Below are 20,190 nucleotides of genomic sequence, written 5' to 3'. Positions count from 1 at the left end.
GCTTTGGCAATCACTGTCATTCATATACACAACTCCTTTCTGAAGTAAAAATTGAAATTTTTACTTTATAGGTCTTGAAAGTTACAAAACTTGCCCAATTCCATGTGAAGTGTATTGCTACCTGTTAAAAATGTAGTTTATAATTAATTTCACTTAACATACATTATAGCATATCTTTTCAAAAAGCAGAGCATTTATTGTACCCCTTTTAGAAACAGGACAATAAATCAGAATTAATTTTCCTGACAAAGTATATCCTGCAAATTAAATGAAGTCTTTTATGGCATATAACCCATACACTCTGAACTTATTTTGATTTGCCAGACAAACATATTTTTAAGAGTTCTCAACATAATAAGTTCAGTTTGGGATAATTACTTGTCTTGGTATGAGGTTAAAAACAGGTCAGTGTTATTGGTATCCATTTTTTCTTTTTTTCCTTGCTTCCTGGTTTCTAACTCAAAATTTAGAAACATTTAATAGTGTTTTAGAAGTTTGTATTTACCATTTCAAATAAAGTGACATTGTTGAAGTAGAATGAACTCGGATTCAAATGTGAGGAAATCATGAGAGGAACTTGGTGGGTTTCAACAATAGATGACGGTAGTTTTGAAATAAGGATGCCATTCAGAAAAGAGGTAGTAGTTACATCTCACGCAACATAAATATTGTGGAGCTAAGTCAACAAGATTGTTTGATAATATGTTAGATTTATACCTTTTTATCATAACCATTTCACAGGAGCCTTGTCCTATGCTGAATTGGGAACAAGCATAAAGAAATCTGGTGGTCATTACACATATATCCTGGAAGTCTTTGGCCCATTATTAGCCTTTGTACGAGTCTGGGTGGAACTGCTCATAATACGGTAAGAACATAGAGAGAAAAACTTAATTTTATCATTCTTCTGAATCAACTTGATTATTTTTAACCAGTTAGAAATGTGCATGTCAAGTGACTCTTCTGTAAACATGCATATGTTCGGACATAAAATCTGTGATGCAGTTCTTTCCTAGATTAAATTTTTTAATGCATTTTTTTATCACTGGAAGTGGTTCAGCAACAATGCTAAACTTTTTAGAGTACTACTTTTCTTTAATCCTGTTATTCTCTTTTATATTTCTAAGAAGCATGCTTATCTAAAATTGTAACTAATTTTACTTAATGTATTTTATAACATCTTTCAAACCTTTCTAGTATATGAAACACGAAAATTACCTTTATAAATTGTTCCTTTTGACACAATTAACTGTACTAACAATTAGAGTTTTCTCTTATTGAAGATTATGTAATTAAGTCCTTTAACTTTACTCCATTTTTGTGACTAAGACATGTCTGTGTTTAACAACTTCATGTGTCATCAAGTCTACTCTACCAAAAAAATTCAAGTTTACATATCATAAGTGACTCACTTCCTCACATTAAATTAGTCACATAACTAGTTCTGAAAATCTTTTGCTTTTATTATTGTAAAACTGTGTTCCTCTTCCTGATCTTCTTGGCAGTGGATAGTGCTAAGTCACTCTGAATAGCAATTTTCTTTCAATTTTGTGGGAGAATTTATGATGTCACATGAGTGCTTTAAGAAAAGCACAGTCCCTTAAGGCTAAATGGTTTCCTGCAATGTGACTTGCACTTTCTAGTTACAGAATGTAATACAAATAACTAGGGAAACTTGGTCTTATTGTAAAGTTATCAGCTATACATAGCTGAGAACTTGGGTGAGCTTTTATTCTGTCATTTACAGGATGTGGCAAATGCAGAGTAAATAAGTATCTATTAACACTAATCATGATTTTTATAGTGTTGAGTCTCTTCACAATGAATGTGAGAATAGTATATATTGTTAAGTCTATTCTCATTTTAAACAATTCTGAGTTTCTTAGAACTTGTTATAATGAAATGACAAAGGAGTATTTTATTCCTTTTCTAAGATTTCCCTACCTGGGATGAATCTTTTGTTCCTTTTTGATTATGTGAATCTTATACGTGCTTCAAAGGTCAACATAAATCTTATCTTTTTCACAGTTAATTACCTGTTTATTCTAGCCTTTAACATTTCTTTCATCTCTAATTCTTCTGGAAAATTCATTCCCTGCTTCTCATTTGACATTGAACTTGATATCTTGGAATTTTATTTAATATTTTAGGTGCCTGTGTTCTGTTTTCCTGTTAAAACTACAAGCATTTCAATGACGTAAGATCAGATCCTACATTTCTTATAATCTTTATACTACTTAAGTTAGTGCCTTGTGTATCCTAGTTATAAATTCTTTTTTAATAAGTGATAGAAACTTTATACTATTTTGAATGCAATATATTCAGCACTCAAATAAGTGCACTACTTACATAGAGCACTGGCCTGACAGGCTGTTGAGCTTTGGTGTTGGATATAGTTGGATTTGAATCCATCTTCATGTATGTATTTGTAACCCTGACTAATTGCTTGGCATTATTATAAACATAATCATTCCATTTCCTGTTGTACATATATGGTGCTCATTGATTAGTTTATTCATTCCATAAACTGCCATCAAATAGTGAATAGCAAGATAGGGAGATCTAAATTTGAATGAGTCCCAATTCTTCCTTCCAAAGAGCTGATAATTCAGTGTTTCTCTAATTTTGAAAGAACTGCTTTATGATGTGTGTGTGTGTATTTGTGTGTGTGTGTTAATAGAAGAAACTGTCTAGATAAATTCTAGAAGATTTTAAATGTATTTATATATGCCTTTGTCTTACTGAACTCATATTGCTGGATAATCTTTCAAATATTTGAAGAGAGACAAGATACCTAAGTATTTTAATGTTTCTCTTCTATTACTTATACCCACACTACCTTAATACTTCTATTAAAATTATAGCTTCAGATTAAGTTGCTGTTGCCAGGTATAATCTGTAAAGCACATTCAAGGAAAGAAAACGCCAACAGTATATAGCAGGGATCATTAAAATGAATTCACTCATTCACCATGTATTCAATATGTATTGAGTTTCTACTTCTTGACAGACACTGTACTAAATCTGGGGATAAAATCATGATTAAGATGATCTTATGGAATTCAGTGTCTAGTTGGAGGAAAGAGTTATCAATCAGGGAATCACACAAGTGAATAGAAATTGCTACCATGATTAGAAGTATAGAAGGGAAGCTAGTGTTCAGTAACAGAATACTCTAGGACATGTGACCCAATCAGAGTCAGAGAAGCATTTCTGGACCAAGGAAGATTGAACCAAAATCTAAAGAATTAAAAACAGTGAGTTGAAGATGCTCCAGACAGAGAGAATTTTGATTATTCCAGTGGGAGGAAGTCAATTGAAGACATAGAGGGTACTCAGAAGAGGTAGAGTCTTGAATACAATGTGAAGGATATTAACATATCCAGAGCATGTTTTGAAAATGGTAAATGACATGATCAGATTTTAATTTGTACATCAAAAATGTCTATAAATGATGTAGCATAGGAAACAGTCTTATTCAGGGAAAACAGAAAAAGGCTCCTGGGAAAAAAAGAAAGGCAAGATATTTATGGTGCTGTCTAGCACCAGCAGGCCAAAGTTGGAAATACATATTGGTAGTTGGGTTTCTGATAACCTAGGGATCAGATATTAGGGGTAGGTAATCATGAGAAGGCAGAGAAGCTGAAAGGGAAGCCAGGCATCAGAAAGTAGATAATTCTGTGGACTTTCTTGTGAATGGAAAGAATGTATACATATGAAGAGATGCAATTTCCTCATAGAAGTATATGAAGAATTAGAATCAATTGATTTATTACCCTTGTTGCTATACATCTGAACTGATTTTCTTATGCATTTCTTAATTGTATAAAATCATGAGTACTCTTATTTTAAAATTTATATTTTGTATCTAAATATTTTTATAGAATGAATAAAAATTACTTGACTTTGAGTATTGGTACTGGAAAGAAAAGAACAGAACAGTGTCAGCTATTTTGGCATGTATTGGCAAGGGACATGTATTAATACTAACTTTCTAGACTGAGATTTGTGTTCCTTCTCTTCACCATGCACAGTCCATTAGATCTGTATCGTTAACAAACTTGTACTGTGGCTGGAGCTTAGTTATTAAGTTACTGAGGAAGAAGACTGCTTCCGGTAAGGCCTAGCTGGGTCAGGATCTCATTTGATAAATGAAAAATGTAAGGAATAAGAAGTCAAATATTAAGAGAGCTTGAGCTGACTTGATAGTTCTCAGACTTGCTTCCAAGGATATTTAAAAACTAGCCAACAATGTTATAGGTGATATTTCCTTTGAAATGTCCACGGCAACCTAATTAAATACATAATTTTTAAATTATAGTCTTTATGGCTACACTCATTCCACGTGCTAAGTAGTAATACTTCATGATAGAAAAATTTTTAGTGAAAATGCTATTTATTTTTCCCCTGTAGTTATTATTATTTTTGTTGTGTTTTACTTTTTTTTTCTTTAGTCCTGCAGCTACTGCTGTGATATCCCTGGCCTTTGGACGTTACATACTGGAACCATTTTTTATGCCGTGTGAAATTCCTGAACTTGCAATCAAGCTCATCACAGCTGTGGGCATAAGTGAGTATTACAGGTACAAGCATGAAAAGGAGGGAAGCAATACAAGAGTTATTGGAGACTGATTTCCTTTGGAGTTTTTGCATGGTGGTACTGCTCACCAAATAGTGTTCTTTTTCCTTACAGTTCCAAATTTGTGTTGGAAAAATATAGAAAGAATAAGATTTAGCATAGTCATTGGTATTTTAACACAAAATATTTCATTGTCAATACATATGATGGCAAATCTTTTAAAATAGACAAAAAAGTGCTGTGTTGGTAAAATATTGAGTAGATTGTATATGAAAAGAGATTCTTAAGAATGAAAATTTAACTATTTTGTGATTTTTCTAAATTGGAAATTATCCTATCTCAATGATATGTTGAATTACAACCTGTGTATAGTCATGGAATTATAACTTGTGTATGGTTATGTTGATGTGTTAGGCTTGCATATTTTGTTCATACAATTTATAGTGCTAGTATGTCACTCTGTCATAGTTTTCGCTGCCTTTTTTGGCCATGATAAGAATTTTCTTTTATGATTTGATAATTAATGACATTTCTCAGTTGGGAAATTTTCTTTATGGGCTACAAATTAGAATGTGGTTCATTTTTAATTAATGGATATAGATTTTAGAAATTGAAAAAGTGGAAATGAAAAAGAGGAACATGCATAAAATTATATGTGATACAAAGTCAAATCTCTTTCTAACTTCTTAAAAAATTCCAGAATGTCATGAAAAAGGATAACCTAATTCTACATGCTAATCAAATCACTATTTAAGAGCCAATGTTCTCACCTTTAATTAAGAATTCAGAAATAGTAAGCTACACAAGAATAACTAAATTGTGGGCTTATAGAAGAATGGTTAGGATTTTGTTCTAAAGTGTTTCAATAGAACAATAAAAAGGACAGCATATTTTTGACAACAGAGAGGTGAGTGGTTAGGTTGTAGGTAAAAGGAATTACATGTAAAAATACCTCCTATGGCACTTACATATATTTGTGCATTTATTTAAATTCATATCAGATTTCCTACTTTATCCATCAAACTTGTACATACAATTATTCTGTGAAGTCTTTGAAAAGACAAAGTTACTCACAGTAGACTTTTCCAAGTTCTAGAGAGGTAATGATGTACTTACTTAAATCATCTTGTTCTTAACACACATAGATACCAGATGTAGGGAAGATATGAGAGCAAGTTACTTAGCCATTCTGTATCTCTGTTCTTCTCAGCTAATCATTCCAGTGTTATAAAGTGTTATGAGTATTAAGTGATTTTTAAATGAGTCAGTCTGTAGAAAATGTTTTGAGTAATCTTTAATTTATACATAATACAATACAAATAGTAGCTATTTATGTTCTTGTGGGAAGACATTAGTGGGATTTCCATGAGACTAGTGCCATTTACATTATAGTCTTTCCAGTCCCTCTTATAGCTCCTAGCATGTTGTTTGTGCTCAATAATGATTTGTTACTGATTAATTTTATAAAAATGGGTCTAAGAATTTTTTCTGCAGCAGAAAGGTCTACAGTTTATGTATTTGTTAAATTTGGAGGATTGTATATCTTCTAGTTTTCTGAGCTAGCAGGGTAATTGGTGGCATAATGAAATAGAGTTTGTTTGATAAGATGTTAGGATCTAACACTGAGTTTTTGTGGGATGTTGCTCACTGGAAGCAAACAGTTTGGGTTTGGAAGTTAGTGTTCTTATGTTTTACATGCTCTTTGGCTAATAATTAAACCTCATTTAGCCTGTTTATTTATTTCTAAAATTCCTATGAACAGGTAATTTACTTTGAAGGACTATAGAAAAATGACACAATATATGTAAGTCAGATTTTTAAGAGCCTTAAAACGATGCCCTGCCCATAGAAAATTTTCAGTTAATCTGATGTCTCACTGAAGGATTGAATTAATGGCCATTTTTATATTTACCAAATTCATGTCCATTGAATAATTGAGACAAATGTCACAGATACTGTGTTAAAATTGATAAGATAACTGATTGATATTATTGATAACTCTGGAAATTAATCATATTGATTAAATGCTTTAAGTAGAGGTCTTTAAGTATATTCTATATGTAAATTTGAAATATATAAATTTTGCCTGCTTTGGACTTGAAATTAGATGGCTAATGATATTTCTGTTTTTATAAGACTAGTTTACTTTTTTTTTACAATTCATTAAACTTTTTAAAGGAAAAATTTATATTTTAGATGATTAAATGGAAACTGTTCAAAGCGAAGGTTTAAAGCAGTTATGAGAAAGGACAACAAAAAATGTTTGCAAAAAATGTTTACAAAATATGTTGTAGCAGTTGATGATAGAATTATTTGTAAAGAGCCCTGAGTAAGTCTTCCACAAACCTAGACATTTCCTAGAATAAACCTAGACATTTCCTTCTATTTTCGCCACTAATTATAATATTAGTTTATACATTTTGTTGTTCCCTTTTTAAGTTTGAGATTCTGAAAAGGAGCTGTGTTCCCACTATCAGAATCTCTTAAGGAGAAAAGGGAAATTTCTTATGACTCAATGGGAAGTAATTTAAATCAATGGCCTAATTGGGAAAGTCAAACTGTCTTTAAGAAGAATTTAGCTTTAATGGAGCAACAGGGGGTGGAGATGGAAATAGAGATAGAGAAATTTACCTAGGGGCACATCTCTCACATCCTTTAATTTTCAAAGTGACTATAGGTGATTTTCTGCCTGTAGGGTTAGAAGATTACTGGGATGTAGAAAATAGAGTTTAATTGCATGAATTGCGTCCCCGTGTTTCTTGAGGGAAACAGAGTTTAAAATTTCTAGTTAAGTGTAGAAAAAGGTCACTCCTGAAGGGTCCTGTTATACATAGAAAAAGAGTCAAATTTTGTGAAATAAAACCATTTGAGAGATGATAGTAGGGTGAGGAGGGGAGTTAACTAAATGCTAATTTACTTTAATTTTTTAAAACGTACTCTACTTCACTTCTACCAAATTAATAAATATCAAAAGTTATTGCTTAGCTGAAATCTTGTCTATTCTGGTAAGTATGTGAAACATGGAAGTTTTACCGGAGAATTTTGTATGTTCACATTTTGTTGCTCTCCTAGAGCCCAGTTGCTAACATTAATTCCCTTTATCTTCCATGAGAGACTATGAACATTGAAGTATGCTCAGTATTTTAAAATATCTAGTCTTTTGTTCTGGTCTCCTAAGTTTAGACCGTCTATAAATGTACAGGTGAATGGCAGAATATTACTGTTACTGGATACACTGCTTCTACAAATGGCTCCCCAACTAAATGTTACTGAGTGGCACGCCTCTCACTTTGGAGTTAGATCCCAGGTTCTTCTCCTCTCGAACAAAAAAACTGAACAAAACGAGGGGAAAAGAAAGAGGCACAGTTTATTCAAGAAAGTAAAAGCGAAGAGTGGGGAAGAAACTGGCTCTGCAGAATGAGCTTGGGCAGAGTAAGAGGAAAAAGCAAGATAAAATAAAACCCTAGAGAAATCAGAGTGGCCGATCCCGAGGTAAAGGCACCATAGCAAGTTTTTCTTGTGGTGTCGCTCCTTTATGCTGTCAAAATCTCGAGGAAACCCGCGAGAACTTCTACAAACGGATCCTGAGAGGCAGTGGGGAGGCCTTTGGGAGCTGTTCTGCCCATGTGTCTGGGATCTTGTAGTGCGTAGTTCATGCCTACTTCCCTAGCCAGCTTGTCATGCCCTACTCTCCTATCTCATTACCGTAGGAATACTTTACTTAAAATGTGAGGTCTAGTCCTAGGTCCATGGCTAAGGAACTTCTCTAAGGCTTAAATCCTTCCCTAAGCTATTTTATATGGATGAATTAAGAATTGCATACTACTTCTCAGACCATGTAGGTGTAGTGGGGAGGAATAAACAAAGTAAAATTTGAATTGCATTCTGAAAATCAATTGACTGGTTCTATAAACCTATTACTGTATTTTTTTTATTCAAAACTTTTCTTAGCATTAAATTCTATGAAAGAAAAATCTAGAACTGGTTCTGAGTTAGCATTTCAAACACAACGGATGGAATGCCTTTGTTTAAATTTTCTGAAGCCTGGTATAGCTACTCCTTTTCTACCATAACTACCAGCGCAACCAATTCTTAAGTAGATCTACAGTGTTAAAACATACAAATACTGCAAAACAACAACAATGGTCTTTAGGAGGATAATAAATTAAATGTGGAATTAAAGTGCCATGAGATCAAGCTAAGATAAACATAAACCTTTACTGAGAGGAAAGGCTATTAACATGTGTTTAAAAGAACTCGATCTCTATCTCTATATCTATCTATCTATCTATCTATCTATCTATCTATCTATCTATCTATCTATCTAGGTTACAATCTTATCTTCCCACTTATTGCCTATTTGAACATAGACAAGTTAAGTAATATCGAGTCTCAGCTGCTTACCTTAAAAACAAGACCAACAATAATAGTGATGTCACAGAGTTACGAGGATTAAATAACATTACCCATGTAATGTCTTTGCACACTATTTGCCATACATAATAGTTTACATTTATTTAATGGTTACCATTTCTATTTCCAATAGTGAGAGTGTAGATATAGACTAACTTTCTGCTCTTAAAAGTGCTTACTGCTACACATCCTCTCCGACATTAATGCATCCAGGAAATGAATGCTAACAAAGAGATAAAGGGAACCCAGGCAGTTATTGCAAAAAGCAGCAGAACCACTCACTTTATCTCACCATGTAGCATATATGCGTGGCATCCATATATTTTATCAGTTTGGCATGAAGCAGTTACAAGTCGTAAGCCAGAAAGAATCTGAACCTGAGTGAAAACCCAATATATCCAGACTCGTTAATCTCTCTCTTCAAAACCAAAGGCAGACTTGAATTATGGACAGTGCAGAGAAATACTTGCCTGTCTTTAAGTCAGAGCATCACTCCTTAACATTCTTCTAAGCATCCTCTTCAAATATAGCTCCCTTCAAATATATTTCTTATCTCCAATATTTATAGATATAGCTTTCATTGCTGTATTTCAGTTCTTAGGAACCTGTACCATAAATAAGTAAATAAAAATTATATGGTCCTGTATTTTCATTTTGGTAAAAATTTGAGTCAGGAAAAAAATCCAAACTGATATAATTATTTCCTTATGTGTAAAAGTAGCAATTACTCAAAGGAAGTGAAAGCAGGACCACAGAGCTGGCTAAGATCTCTTACTATTACAATGCGAGTAGATCGTATGTACAAAAAACATAGTTTCTGTTTATTTCAGAAACTCAGAAAGCTCTTGGATTCAGTGAATCCCAAATCCCTTTTCAATATTGTTGGGTAAGCAACATCCACAGTCTTAAATTCTGCTGTACAGACACGTGTTGGAGCAGCGGTTCTGGCCACCAGAGAGCCCCAGCTTCGCCTCTGCACTGCCTGCCTGTTCCTTGTTAAACTGTGCCTTGGGGTCACGAAGGTGCCCCTCAGCTGGAATGCGGTGTGCCAAATAATGAGTGCAATGTCTGGGTGCTCAGATAAAGCAGGTTTGAGAAACCTTTGAGAAAAATTGGGCCTAATCAGAATTTTTGTTTCAGGTGTCTAAGAGGAAAGCGAGATGAAGTTATCAATTCATGGTGGTTGCTTTGTCTTCCGTTTGTTTCAGAAAACTTTAGAAAATGTAAAAGAAAATCGCAAATACTCACTTTTCCCTGTTTCAATAAGCATTACATACTTTTAATGAAATAACAATTCCTCTTTTCCCCTTTCAAATATAAGGAGGGTTAGATGTTCCTGAAATAGGCTAAATCCTTCCTTTTGCTCTCCTTCCCTCCCTTTCTTTTCTTCCTTTCTTTGTCTGCTTATCTCTTTTTCTTTTTCTCATTCTTCTTACTTCTCCCAGGGGGTGGTTTCCATTGGAGTACTTTCAGTGATAGTGTTTTGGGCTTTAGACCTCTGTTTAAAAGAAAGGAATGCTCTTTTGTCACTGATGGGAGGATGACATCATTTTTTTTCCTTTTAAGTCAAAGTTGAACTTCTTTAGTTAAAAAAAAATAATCATTTTCATAAGATGACTCATTTATCACAGTCATTTGCATAGAAAAAGAAAGGAATCACAGAATGATGAAGAAGGGAACAGAGTTGCCCTAAAATATTTTCAGTACACAAATGATTTTTATTGAGGAGGGAGAAATAATTTTATATTTTTGTCATTCCTGAAAAAATAATGTACTTATGCATTGACAATGGACCTGTCTTCATGTCTTCCGTTTCAAAATAGATAACATATTTTCCCTTTTCCCTTTGGCCTCTGCTGTAGCTGATTCAGGGCTTTGGGCTTTCCAATCATTCTTATTACTCCTCCTCTGAAAAATTCTTTAGCCCTATTTCACTTTTATGTGATTGCTGGTTCCCTTATGTCCCTTACCTCTGTTTTTGTTTTGTGGTGAGAACAGTTAAACAAATTTGAAGTATACAATTTAGCACTGTCAGCTACAGTCATCCCAGAAGTATATGTTCATTATAAAATTTATTGAAATATTGCTGAAAAATAAATATCAGAAATTGGAAATTATTTGGAATTTATCATCTATAGATACTTGCTACTAATGTTTTGGCAAATATTCCTTCAGTTCTTTTCCTCTATCTATCTATCTATCTATCTATCTTTATATACCTATCCATCCATTCCTGTTGGTCAGTAAAATATCATGTAATAAATATCTAATTGCATCATGATTTTAAATAATTATATACATAAAGCCATTAAATAAGATATACCTTAATTAGTCTCCCTTTAAGGGTCTATATTTTTGTAAAAATTTCTACCAAAATATATTATGTGTTGAGAAAATAATGTAGTTGAATGTTGAAATGAGCTAGTGATTATATCAGATAATGGAAAGTGTGAGGGTTACTATTATTATTCTACAGATGGAAAACCTACAATTATAACTTGAATTATAAGAATTCTGTAATTTGTTTAATCCCCTGAAATATATTTTTATACATTTTTTTGTTGTTTGGGGATAATGCATCTCTATCAAAATAAAGCTTATAGATAATAACTGTAAATAAAGTAGCTATTTTTGTTGTCATTGTTAACTCTAAGCATAAAGTTTTGAAAAGACCACAAAGTTGAGACTCTTTGTCTAAAATACTCCTAGTCATTTCTACAGGGTAGAGGAAGAGGGTCTTAGAGAATCACTGTTCACTTGTGCCTTAGATTTTCTAACAGAGGATCCAGTTCATTCATGCATTCGAACAAAAAAATGTTAGTTATCTACCTGGGCCAGGCATGGAGCTCGATATTGTCACTACAGAGATGAGTAGCTCTTGTCTTCCTCTTGACATTGTCATGTTCCACAAGGTGGGAAAGGTACATAGCTATTACTTCTTGGGAAGCTGTGGGCAGTGTCATTAAGAATGGGAAATTCTGCTAGCTTTGGGCCTAGTTTGTGTCCTAACCCAGAGATTCTTAAGTCCCCAAACATACCTTGGAAGCTTCCACTTGTAGGGTAGGTTAAAAGTCAAACTTTCATATGCCAATTGAAAAATGAAGAAGAGATCAAAAAGAAAAATGCTGATTAAAGCTAATCCTGAGGGTGAAGAGTAAGATCCCAGCTAACTTGTCCACTTCTTGTTTCTTCTGGAGTGTGCTCCACCCTGGTAGGTGTGCTATCACTGAGGTTGGAAAAACTTGCCATGTTAAGCTAGAGTCAAGTTCAGAAATTTGCATTCTGTGATGATGTCAGCATTTTCTTAGAAGATATTTTTATATGCATACAATATATGTCCTTTCTTACTGACATATACAAAGAACAGAGAGGAATTGTAACTTTCTAAGCTTCTCAAACTATAATGCGCATAAAAATAACCAGGAGATCTTGCTGCAGTGTAGATTTGCATTCATTTGGTCTGAGGTAGAGCCTGAGATTCTGCATTTCTCAGTCTTATAGGCAATACCAACACTTGGACTTTGAGTAACAAGAACCTGAGATGTCTTGATACCCACAAGGGTTTGCCTTTCACAACTTCATCTGTTTGTTTGCAGCTCTGGTGATGGTCCTAAATAGCATGAGTGTCAGCTGGAGTGCACGGATTCAGATTTTCCTAACCTTTTGCAAGCTCATAGCGATTCTGATAATTATAGTCCCTGGAGTTATACAACTAATTAAAGGTATGCACTGAAAAGTAAATGCTTTTTAAAATACGTATCTGCTTTTGGTGTCTTCTAACACTAACTTTTGCTGGTACCAGCAGAATCCTTAATTAGTCTCTGCTTGTGGAACTTAAACTCCATACTGTCATCTAATTGATTTGAAAGGCTGGGGCATTGAGGGTGAGTTGGTATTTACAGTTGAGAGGCAGCAAGAGGATTAAGACTGGGTCAGCCAACAAAATAAGGCAGCAGTAAATTCTCCTGGTATAAATTGCTTGGAGTGAAAACTCAAAGTGGGAAAAAACTCTGCCAAGATTAGTTTTGAAAACAATCTTCCACTACAGTTAAATATGCTCTTTTATTTTTATTTTAAAGTTGTTCAATAATAGTAATAAAGTTTAAAGAGAAAAAAGATTTCTGGAAAATAATGATAGATGATTGATAATCCTATTTTTTTTGGTTATCATTTCTTTTATCTTGAGAGTGATATCTTTTGAAAATGGGAATAACATTCCCAAAAAACCAAATATTTATTTCAGAATAAAAATAGCTGCATAATCGTAGCTTTGATTGTTACATTATTTTCAATATAAAATTTGCATTTCTACCAAAATGGAACATTTTTCTGGGGTTATTTGCCTTAGAGGGTTACTATTTAATAACAAAGAAGTTCAGGGGCAATGACACTTAGAATTCTAGATGTTTTAGGAAAGATGTGTGTACAATTGCTTGTATTCCATTGAAATGGTTGGAGGAGGTCCACATGAGTTATTTAATTGGCAATGGGCACTCAGGCAGGGAATAATAGGAAAGTAAGAAATGCAAAGAAGTGACTTATAACTTGGGCATGTTAAGTATTTAATGTTTACATTGATTTTGCCTGTTGGAAGAAAGGGAATTTATAGAGAAATTTAATGACATTGCAGGAAAAGAATTACAACAAGGGAAAGGAAATGCCAAAGTTCAGCAAAATCATTGCTGCTGGTAGAGGCATTAAACAATAACAAACACTGAAAGATCGGTCACTCTGTAGCTGGGAAAGGGAGATGCTGTTGTCCATTTAATAAGCCTAGTGGGAGATCTTACAGCCCTGCTGGCAAAATGCTTTCATCAAATCCAGCAACCTCAGCCAACTCAGAATAAACACAATGAAGATTTTGAGCACCAGAGCTTACACTGAAAGGAAGATATGAGCTTGTTCTTCTAATTCACCTTGCCCAAAACAGAGCTGGTCTGCTTATCTTCCATTATATTCACTGGGAATATATGCAGAATCATCTATTATGTTAGTGCTTTCTTTTTCAGGGCTAAGACTTTAGTCTTTTGTAAAGGTCTTCTTCAGTATTCAGAAAATGTAGAAACTCTGAGTCAGTGGCTCTTCTTTAGTTCTCGTTTAGATTCCACAAATTGATATACTACCCCCTGAAACTAAGGTAAAAATTTCTTTTTCTTTCAAATATAATGTCAGATATTGTTGATAGTATTGGAATCCTTTATCAGTTCTTACCACTGATTTACATATGTCTACGAGATGATGGCCAAATGGTAAGGAACTGTATTTTAAGTCCCTCGAAATCAAAAATCTTCATTTGATATAGGTGTTGGATCCTTGGGGAGTTACAATAGAGTGATCTTTAATTCATACTTATGAGATCAGTGTGTAGTGTGAACAGGCTCCGTCTATCTCACCCAATGGAGAAATTCCCTGAGAATATTAGGACATTTAAAATAATTTTTAATATTTTGGAGAGCATTGTTAGCAGATATTTTTGTCCTCTTAGTAAAAAATGAAATAAAATTGTAGTTTTCTTTGTAACACAATCACATATTTTCTACATTAATCTGAGATGGAAGAGAAAAGCTTCACTAACCTATACTGTGCATCCATTTCTACTCTAATCAGATCCTGATAATGTTGTGTATTCACTTATGAATACGTGTTGAACTTTCCTTTGAACAGTAGACTTTCATCTTCCTGAGACCTCTGTTATATAGCCAAGATATTCTTGAAGTTTAGAAACAAAATGCTTCTCTTTTGTATTACTCTCAGAACGGCATTTTTGAAGATCTGTGCTTATGACTCAATCTTTACAAAGATTTTGTTTTCTTTTCCCTTATCAATTATCCTGTGCTGCTTTTGGAGGAATATTGCCCCTTAGGCCAAGAAGACCACAAATTATAATAAAAGAATACTCAAGAGATAGTTTTATCTGAAGACCAGTATTTATGTTTTCCTTCTATAAGGACAAAGAGCTGTTTGAATAAAACAGGCATTCACTGTATCATTTTAAAAAGTGAGCTATAGGTATTTGGAAATTGGTTACTTTAAAGGAAAAACTCAACATTCTGCAATTCTGGGTTCCTGTACTCACTGGCAATGCATTGATGGTGATGCAGGCAGCATCTGAGAGTTGACTTGGGAGAAAGAGTCCATCAGCTACCTCTTGCCCTTCTTTGGTTGACCAATTTTACAGGGAAGTCATGTTTGTTTGTTTGTTTGTTTTTCTTAAATTCTTTTATTGGTACATTGTAGGTATACAACACAATTACATTTCTCATTGGGAATTGTACCTTTACATAATGCATCTTGGTTCTTATTTTTTCCCCATTCCTAGCCCTCCCTTCACCCCCTCCACCCTTCCCTATTTACAAAGACTTTATTTCCATTTCTCATCATTTTTCCTTTCCCTTCTTTCCTTTCCCCTGCCCCTCCCACTACTCCTACCCCTTTGGACCCTTTCTTCCTATTTTACATTATTGATTATTCATTCTAATCATTGGTACATTTTAGGTATACAATATAATGACATTCATCATTGGAAATTTGCACCTTTACATAGTCTCTCTTGGTTCTTATTTTTCACCCTTGCCCAGCCCTCCCTTCAACCCCTCCAGCCCTCCCTATTTACAAAGATTTTGTTCCTATTTTTCCATTTTCTCATATTAATCCCATTCCCTTCTATCCTTTCCCCTAGCCCTCCCACTTCCTTCCCCTTGGCCCCTTTTCTTCCTATTTCACATTACCTATTATACATTTTAGTCCTTATTTACACTTTCAGTTTCTCACACTGGATAAACTATTCGGTATTTATACATGTGTGTCCTATTTATTTCATTTAAGAGTATCTCCTCAATGTGTATCCATTTAGCTATAAATGTCTCTAATTTCTCATTTTTTATGGCTGAGTAGTACTCCATTTTATTAAAAAAACACATTTTCTTTATCCAGTCTCCCATTGATGGGCATTTGGGCTGTTTCCAAGTTTTAGCTATCCCAAACTGTGCTGCTATGAACATGGATACACATATATCACTGTGGTATGATTCTTTTAATTCTTTGGGGAAGATCCCCAGCAGTGGAATAGTGGGGTCAAATGGGACTTCCAGTCCTAGTTCTTTGAGGTATCTCCATACTGATTTCCACAGTGGTTGCACCAGTCTATACTCCCACCAGCAGTGGAGCAGGGTAGGGAAGTCATGTTTTATTAGGGTAATCTTATTTACTATTTTCTTTGGGAAATAGAAATCTTTTTTTCTGCTAAAGTTTGCATATTGGCTAAGTAGATTGAATATCTAACTTTTTAAACTATCCAAAAGATATATAAGAAAAAGATCCATTGCCATACACAAAATAAAGAAAAAAAGTGAACAGAATTGTTCAATCCACATTTGATGCAAAATTTATTAAAACTCGGCCTAGAATTTAGTGTAATTTCTCTTTAATGTTTCAAGAAGAAAACTGTACCATTCCCCAAGACAGTCATTTTTAAAAAAAATCTATGAAGGACCAGCTTCTTTCATGGTCAAAATAGAGGCATGCCCCAATCAGAGACTGTTACTAAAATGTCATTTTCATCCTAGCTATAACTCTATTAAGAATAAATATGAATATATACTTTTGGAACTTTTTCTCTAGAATGAGGAGAGTATTAATATATGAAGCTGCTAATGAGCAGAGAATAAGAAATACAGACCCAAAACAGTACTGGTTCATTCCCTCACTCCTGTGTTTGTGGTTAGGGTAAATAATAACCAGTTCTTTAGAAAGCTCTGAACTTTTCTGCATTCTAATTGCAGGGCAAACGCAGCATTTTAAAGATGGCTTTTCTGGAAAAGATGCGAGTATTATGGGGTTGCCGCTGGCTTTTTATTACGGAATGTATGCCTATGCTGGTTGGTAAGTTTTGTCCAGATCTGGTGGTTTGGATGATCTAATTCCTTCAAGTATTTTGCTTTAGTGTAAAAAGCAAGGTGCTAGGGAAATATGAGTAGCTATAATCCAATGCAACATGCGGTACTTGAAATGAGAAATATGGTGTATTGCCCTCTACCAGGCCAATTGCTATGCTCTGACTTAATGCAACTCTAATGTTATAAGGTTGGAAAGATGTGATACTTTTCCTCACCCATTATAAGGGTTAGAGCTAACATTCCTATAACAAAAGATAGATTAACAAGAGAAAAGAGTAACACATTCATGTAATTAAAGATTCATGTGACAAGGGAGCCATCAGAAATGAAGACCCAGACTCCCAGGGAAAACTTCTGTTTGTGTGGACAAAAGCATGTGATGTAATGGTAATAGATGAGAGGAGAGGCCTAGCAAGTCCAGTCTGCTCAGATTTTTCTTGGATTCACTGTGTAGCATCTCTTCCTCCAGGTATGGGGCAGAAGTTCTCAGGATCAAGGCTCTTATAGGCTACTATCAAACAAGGTAGATCAGAGAATTTCTTCATGACCAGCTCCTACACAGAAAGGCAGAAAGTTGGAGTGTATTTCTAGAATTTTCGCTTGCTTTCAAGGAGAAAGGGTCCAGTTTCTAGGAAACTTTAGGAAGAAGAATTCTATTTTCTATGGCTTGCCTCAAACAGGAAGAAAGAGGAACATGAGAAATAAAAGCAGGGGAACTTGAGGTAGATCTTGCTTCTGAACCCTTTCAGTTTCCTTTAGTTCAAACTCATTTCCATTAGTTTCAAGTACTCAGTATGCCCAGGCATCAGAGTCGGGGATACCATTTTCTGAGTCCAACACAATGAAGATGACTACTAGATTTAGTTCAATATCATAAAAACAAATGCTTAGCAAGGCATGGTGCCTCATGCCTGTGCAGTAATTCCAGAACTTGGGTGGCTGAGGCAGGTGGATCGCTGTGAGTTCGAGGCCAGTCTGTGCTACATAGTGAGATCAAGGCCAGCCTAAACTACATAGGTTTTATCTCAAAACAAAAAACAAAATAAACAAATACACCCCCCAAAACAACAACAACAACAAAAATCCCAAATACAACAACAACAAAACACAAATACCGGGTCTTAAGAGCCAGTACAAATCACTTCTAATTATGTATCAGTAGCTGGGCATGGTTGTGTATACCTGCAATCCCAGCTACACAGGAGGGAGGCTGAGTCAGCATGATCACAAGTTCCAGGCCAGCCTGGGCAACATGAGTCTCTGTCTCAAATTTTAAAAAAGGTCTGGGGATGTAGCTTAGTTCTCCCTGGGTTCAATACCCAGCATCACAAAAATAAATAAATAAATGCATACATACATACACAAAATTATGTAGCAGTAAGGACAAAATCATGTCATAAGGTCCTAGAAATTAGTCCTTAGCTTGTCAAAAAGGTCTTTCAGCTAAAGCTCCAAGGATGTTTACAAATAGTGATGAGTGGTTTTTTTCCTACTTCCTGTGAGAAAGAAAGAATTCAGATACAGAAATAAATAAGGTGTTTGCAGCAGGTTAAAATAGTGCTCTAAAGGCAGGAAATAAGATAATAAAACCACCTGGACCAGGCCACATGTAACATTTTAAAAATTTCCCTGACATTTGAAAACTAAAATATGCCTCAAAGATGATCAACATAGTGATGCCATATATTTCCTGTGAAGAATGTTCATCTGTGTTAGCTACTGTTTTGGTTAAGACATTAGAATATTATAGCTAAGCCTTGCATTGTTCAGCAGCTTGAATAACAATAGTCATGAACAAGAATGGAGATTTTCCTAACTAAATTGTATTGACCTACTAAGATTTAGTTAAGATAACTGTTTCAAGAAAGCCCATTAGGTACAAAAGTATTACTTATACATCAAAACCATTATGACAAAGTTAGCTTTCAGTGGAAATTTTAAAAATATCTTTATAAAGCTGATATTGATAAGGCTTTAGCTGCGAGAATGTTCTATGAGTCAAAAAATAATACTAGGAAATACTAGCTCAAGCATTATATAAATGTCTTTCTAACACAAATTTAATTTCCTTTTGTTTCTTTAGTTTTTAAGATCTCGCCTTCAGGTAATGCAGGGACTATAAAGATATATTTCAAAAATAAATAAAGTGGTACCCTGTTAATCTCACTGAATTATGAAATTATTGCATTAGAAGAGAATTAAGAGGGTACAGCAACTTAACGTCTTAGCATGGCTTTGAAGCAAAATATGTCTGAAGGTTGTTAGAAGATTGTAGATCTAAGGAGATCAGGATAAAATATTTGTATATTCCCCAAATATTTTTACAGCCATTGTGTGTAAGCATTAGTTTTCAATCACTCACTGTTTTTGAAGTCTTTTTATTTTTGTCCAAAGCACAATATGGTGCTGGGCAGAGAAAAGAACTGAGTATGATCACAGGTTTAGAAGCAGAATCCAGCTCTTCTGTGGGTATTCAGCCTGGATCACAGCTCAGCGCCCTGGGGCAATAGCCAAGCCACCGTGAGGGTCACTGAGAGCTGCCAGAGCAAAGCAGGGAGGTAGAGAAAGCTTTCGGCTACAGCCAGGCACTGGGAGCCTCTCTGTGCTCGATCAGGAATGCGGAATGAGAAGATCCTCACAAGGGAGACTTGATTAATTCTGTTGAATGAAGTTTCTTGTGCCTGTGAGTACCATGCGTCTGTTCCCATGGAATCTTAAAATATTTCCGCCCTCCTCATTCTTTCTGCAACCAGCAGTGAATATTCAGGTCACCTGCTTGATGTAGGGCTAATTTTCTCCACTTCTGAGGCTTTGGAGAGCTGACAGATTTCTCCATGTATAAAGAATCTTTTCAGTTTTAATTATATTGTTAATATTGAATTTTATTGGTATTAAACCCAAAATGTTACTCTGTTTACTGGGTGGAAGGGGTTCAAGTGCTTTATTTCTACTTTCACCCACATAATCTTCACTTCTATTCCCCAGTTTGAGAAGCCAGAAATACGGAATTCCTTATATTCTTGAGGGTTCAAATCATAATATTGGAAAATAAGTCCAGGATTTTAAATGGGATGTTGTGTGAGTTACTTTTCTTGTTGCTGAGATAAAATACTTGACATCCAAGGTTAAAGGGGCAAGGGTTTATTTAGCTCACAGTTTGTAGAGATTTCAATCCATAATTGGCTGGCTCCAAGGCAGGGTGGGAGAGCGCAACAGTTCATGGCAGCAGAAGACAGCAAGCAGAAGCAGCAAGGAACCTTAACAGCGTCTTTCTGCCCCTTTTATCCCATCCAGACTACCAGA

At 34.7% G+C, this 20,190-nt stretch overlaps 1 protein-coding gene across 1 annotated transcript in view; it reads left to right on the top strand.

Moving 5' to 3' along the window:
- The window catches only part of Slc7a11 (solute carrier family 7 member 11), a 73,087-nt gene that overhangs the window by 6,955 nt on the left and 45,942 nt on the right, over positions 1 to 20,190 (top strand). The window contains exons 2-5 of the mRNA XM_021236499.2: positions 742 to 868; positions 4,455 to 4,570; positions 12,589 to 12,714; positions 16,774 to 16,873. Of these exons, the coding sequence (XP_021092158.1) occupies positions 742 to 868; positions 4,455 to 4,570; positions 12,589 to 12,714; positions 16,774 to 16,873 (469 nt within the window). The remainder of the gene's footprint in view (positions 1 to 741; positions 869 to 4,454; positions 4,571 to 12,588; positions 12,715 to 16,773; positions 16,874 to 20,190) is intronic.

Source organism: Heterocephalus glaber, unplaced genomic scaffold, assembly GCF_053883595.1.
Source record: "Heterocephalus glaber isolate CG9 unplaced genomic scaffold, H.glaber_assembly_v1.0 deba00001586, whole genome shotgun sequence".
In the NCBI taxonomy this organism is placed as follows: domain Eukaryota; kingdom Metazoa; phylum Chordata; class Mammalia; order Rodentia; family Bathyergidae; genus Heterocephalus; species Heterocephalus glaber.
Note: the sequence above shows the minus strand (reverse complement) of the source record. Positions and strands in the feature narration are given on the sequence as shown.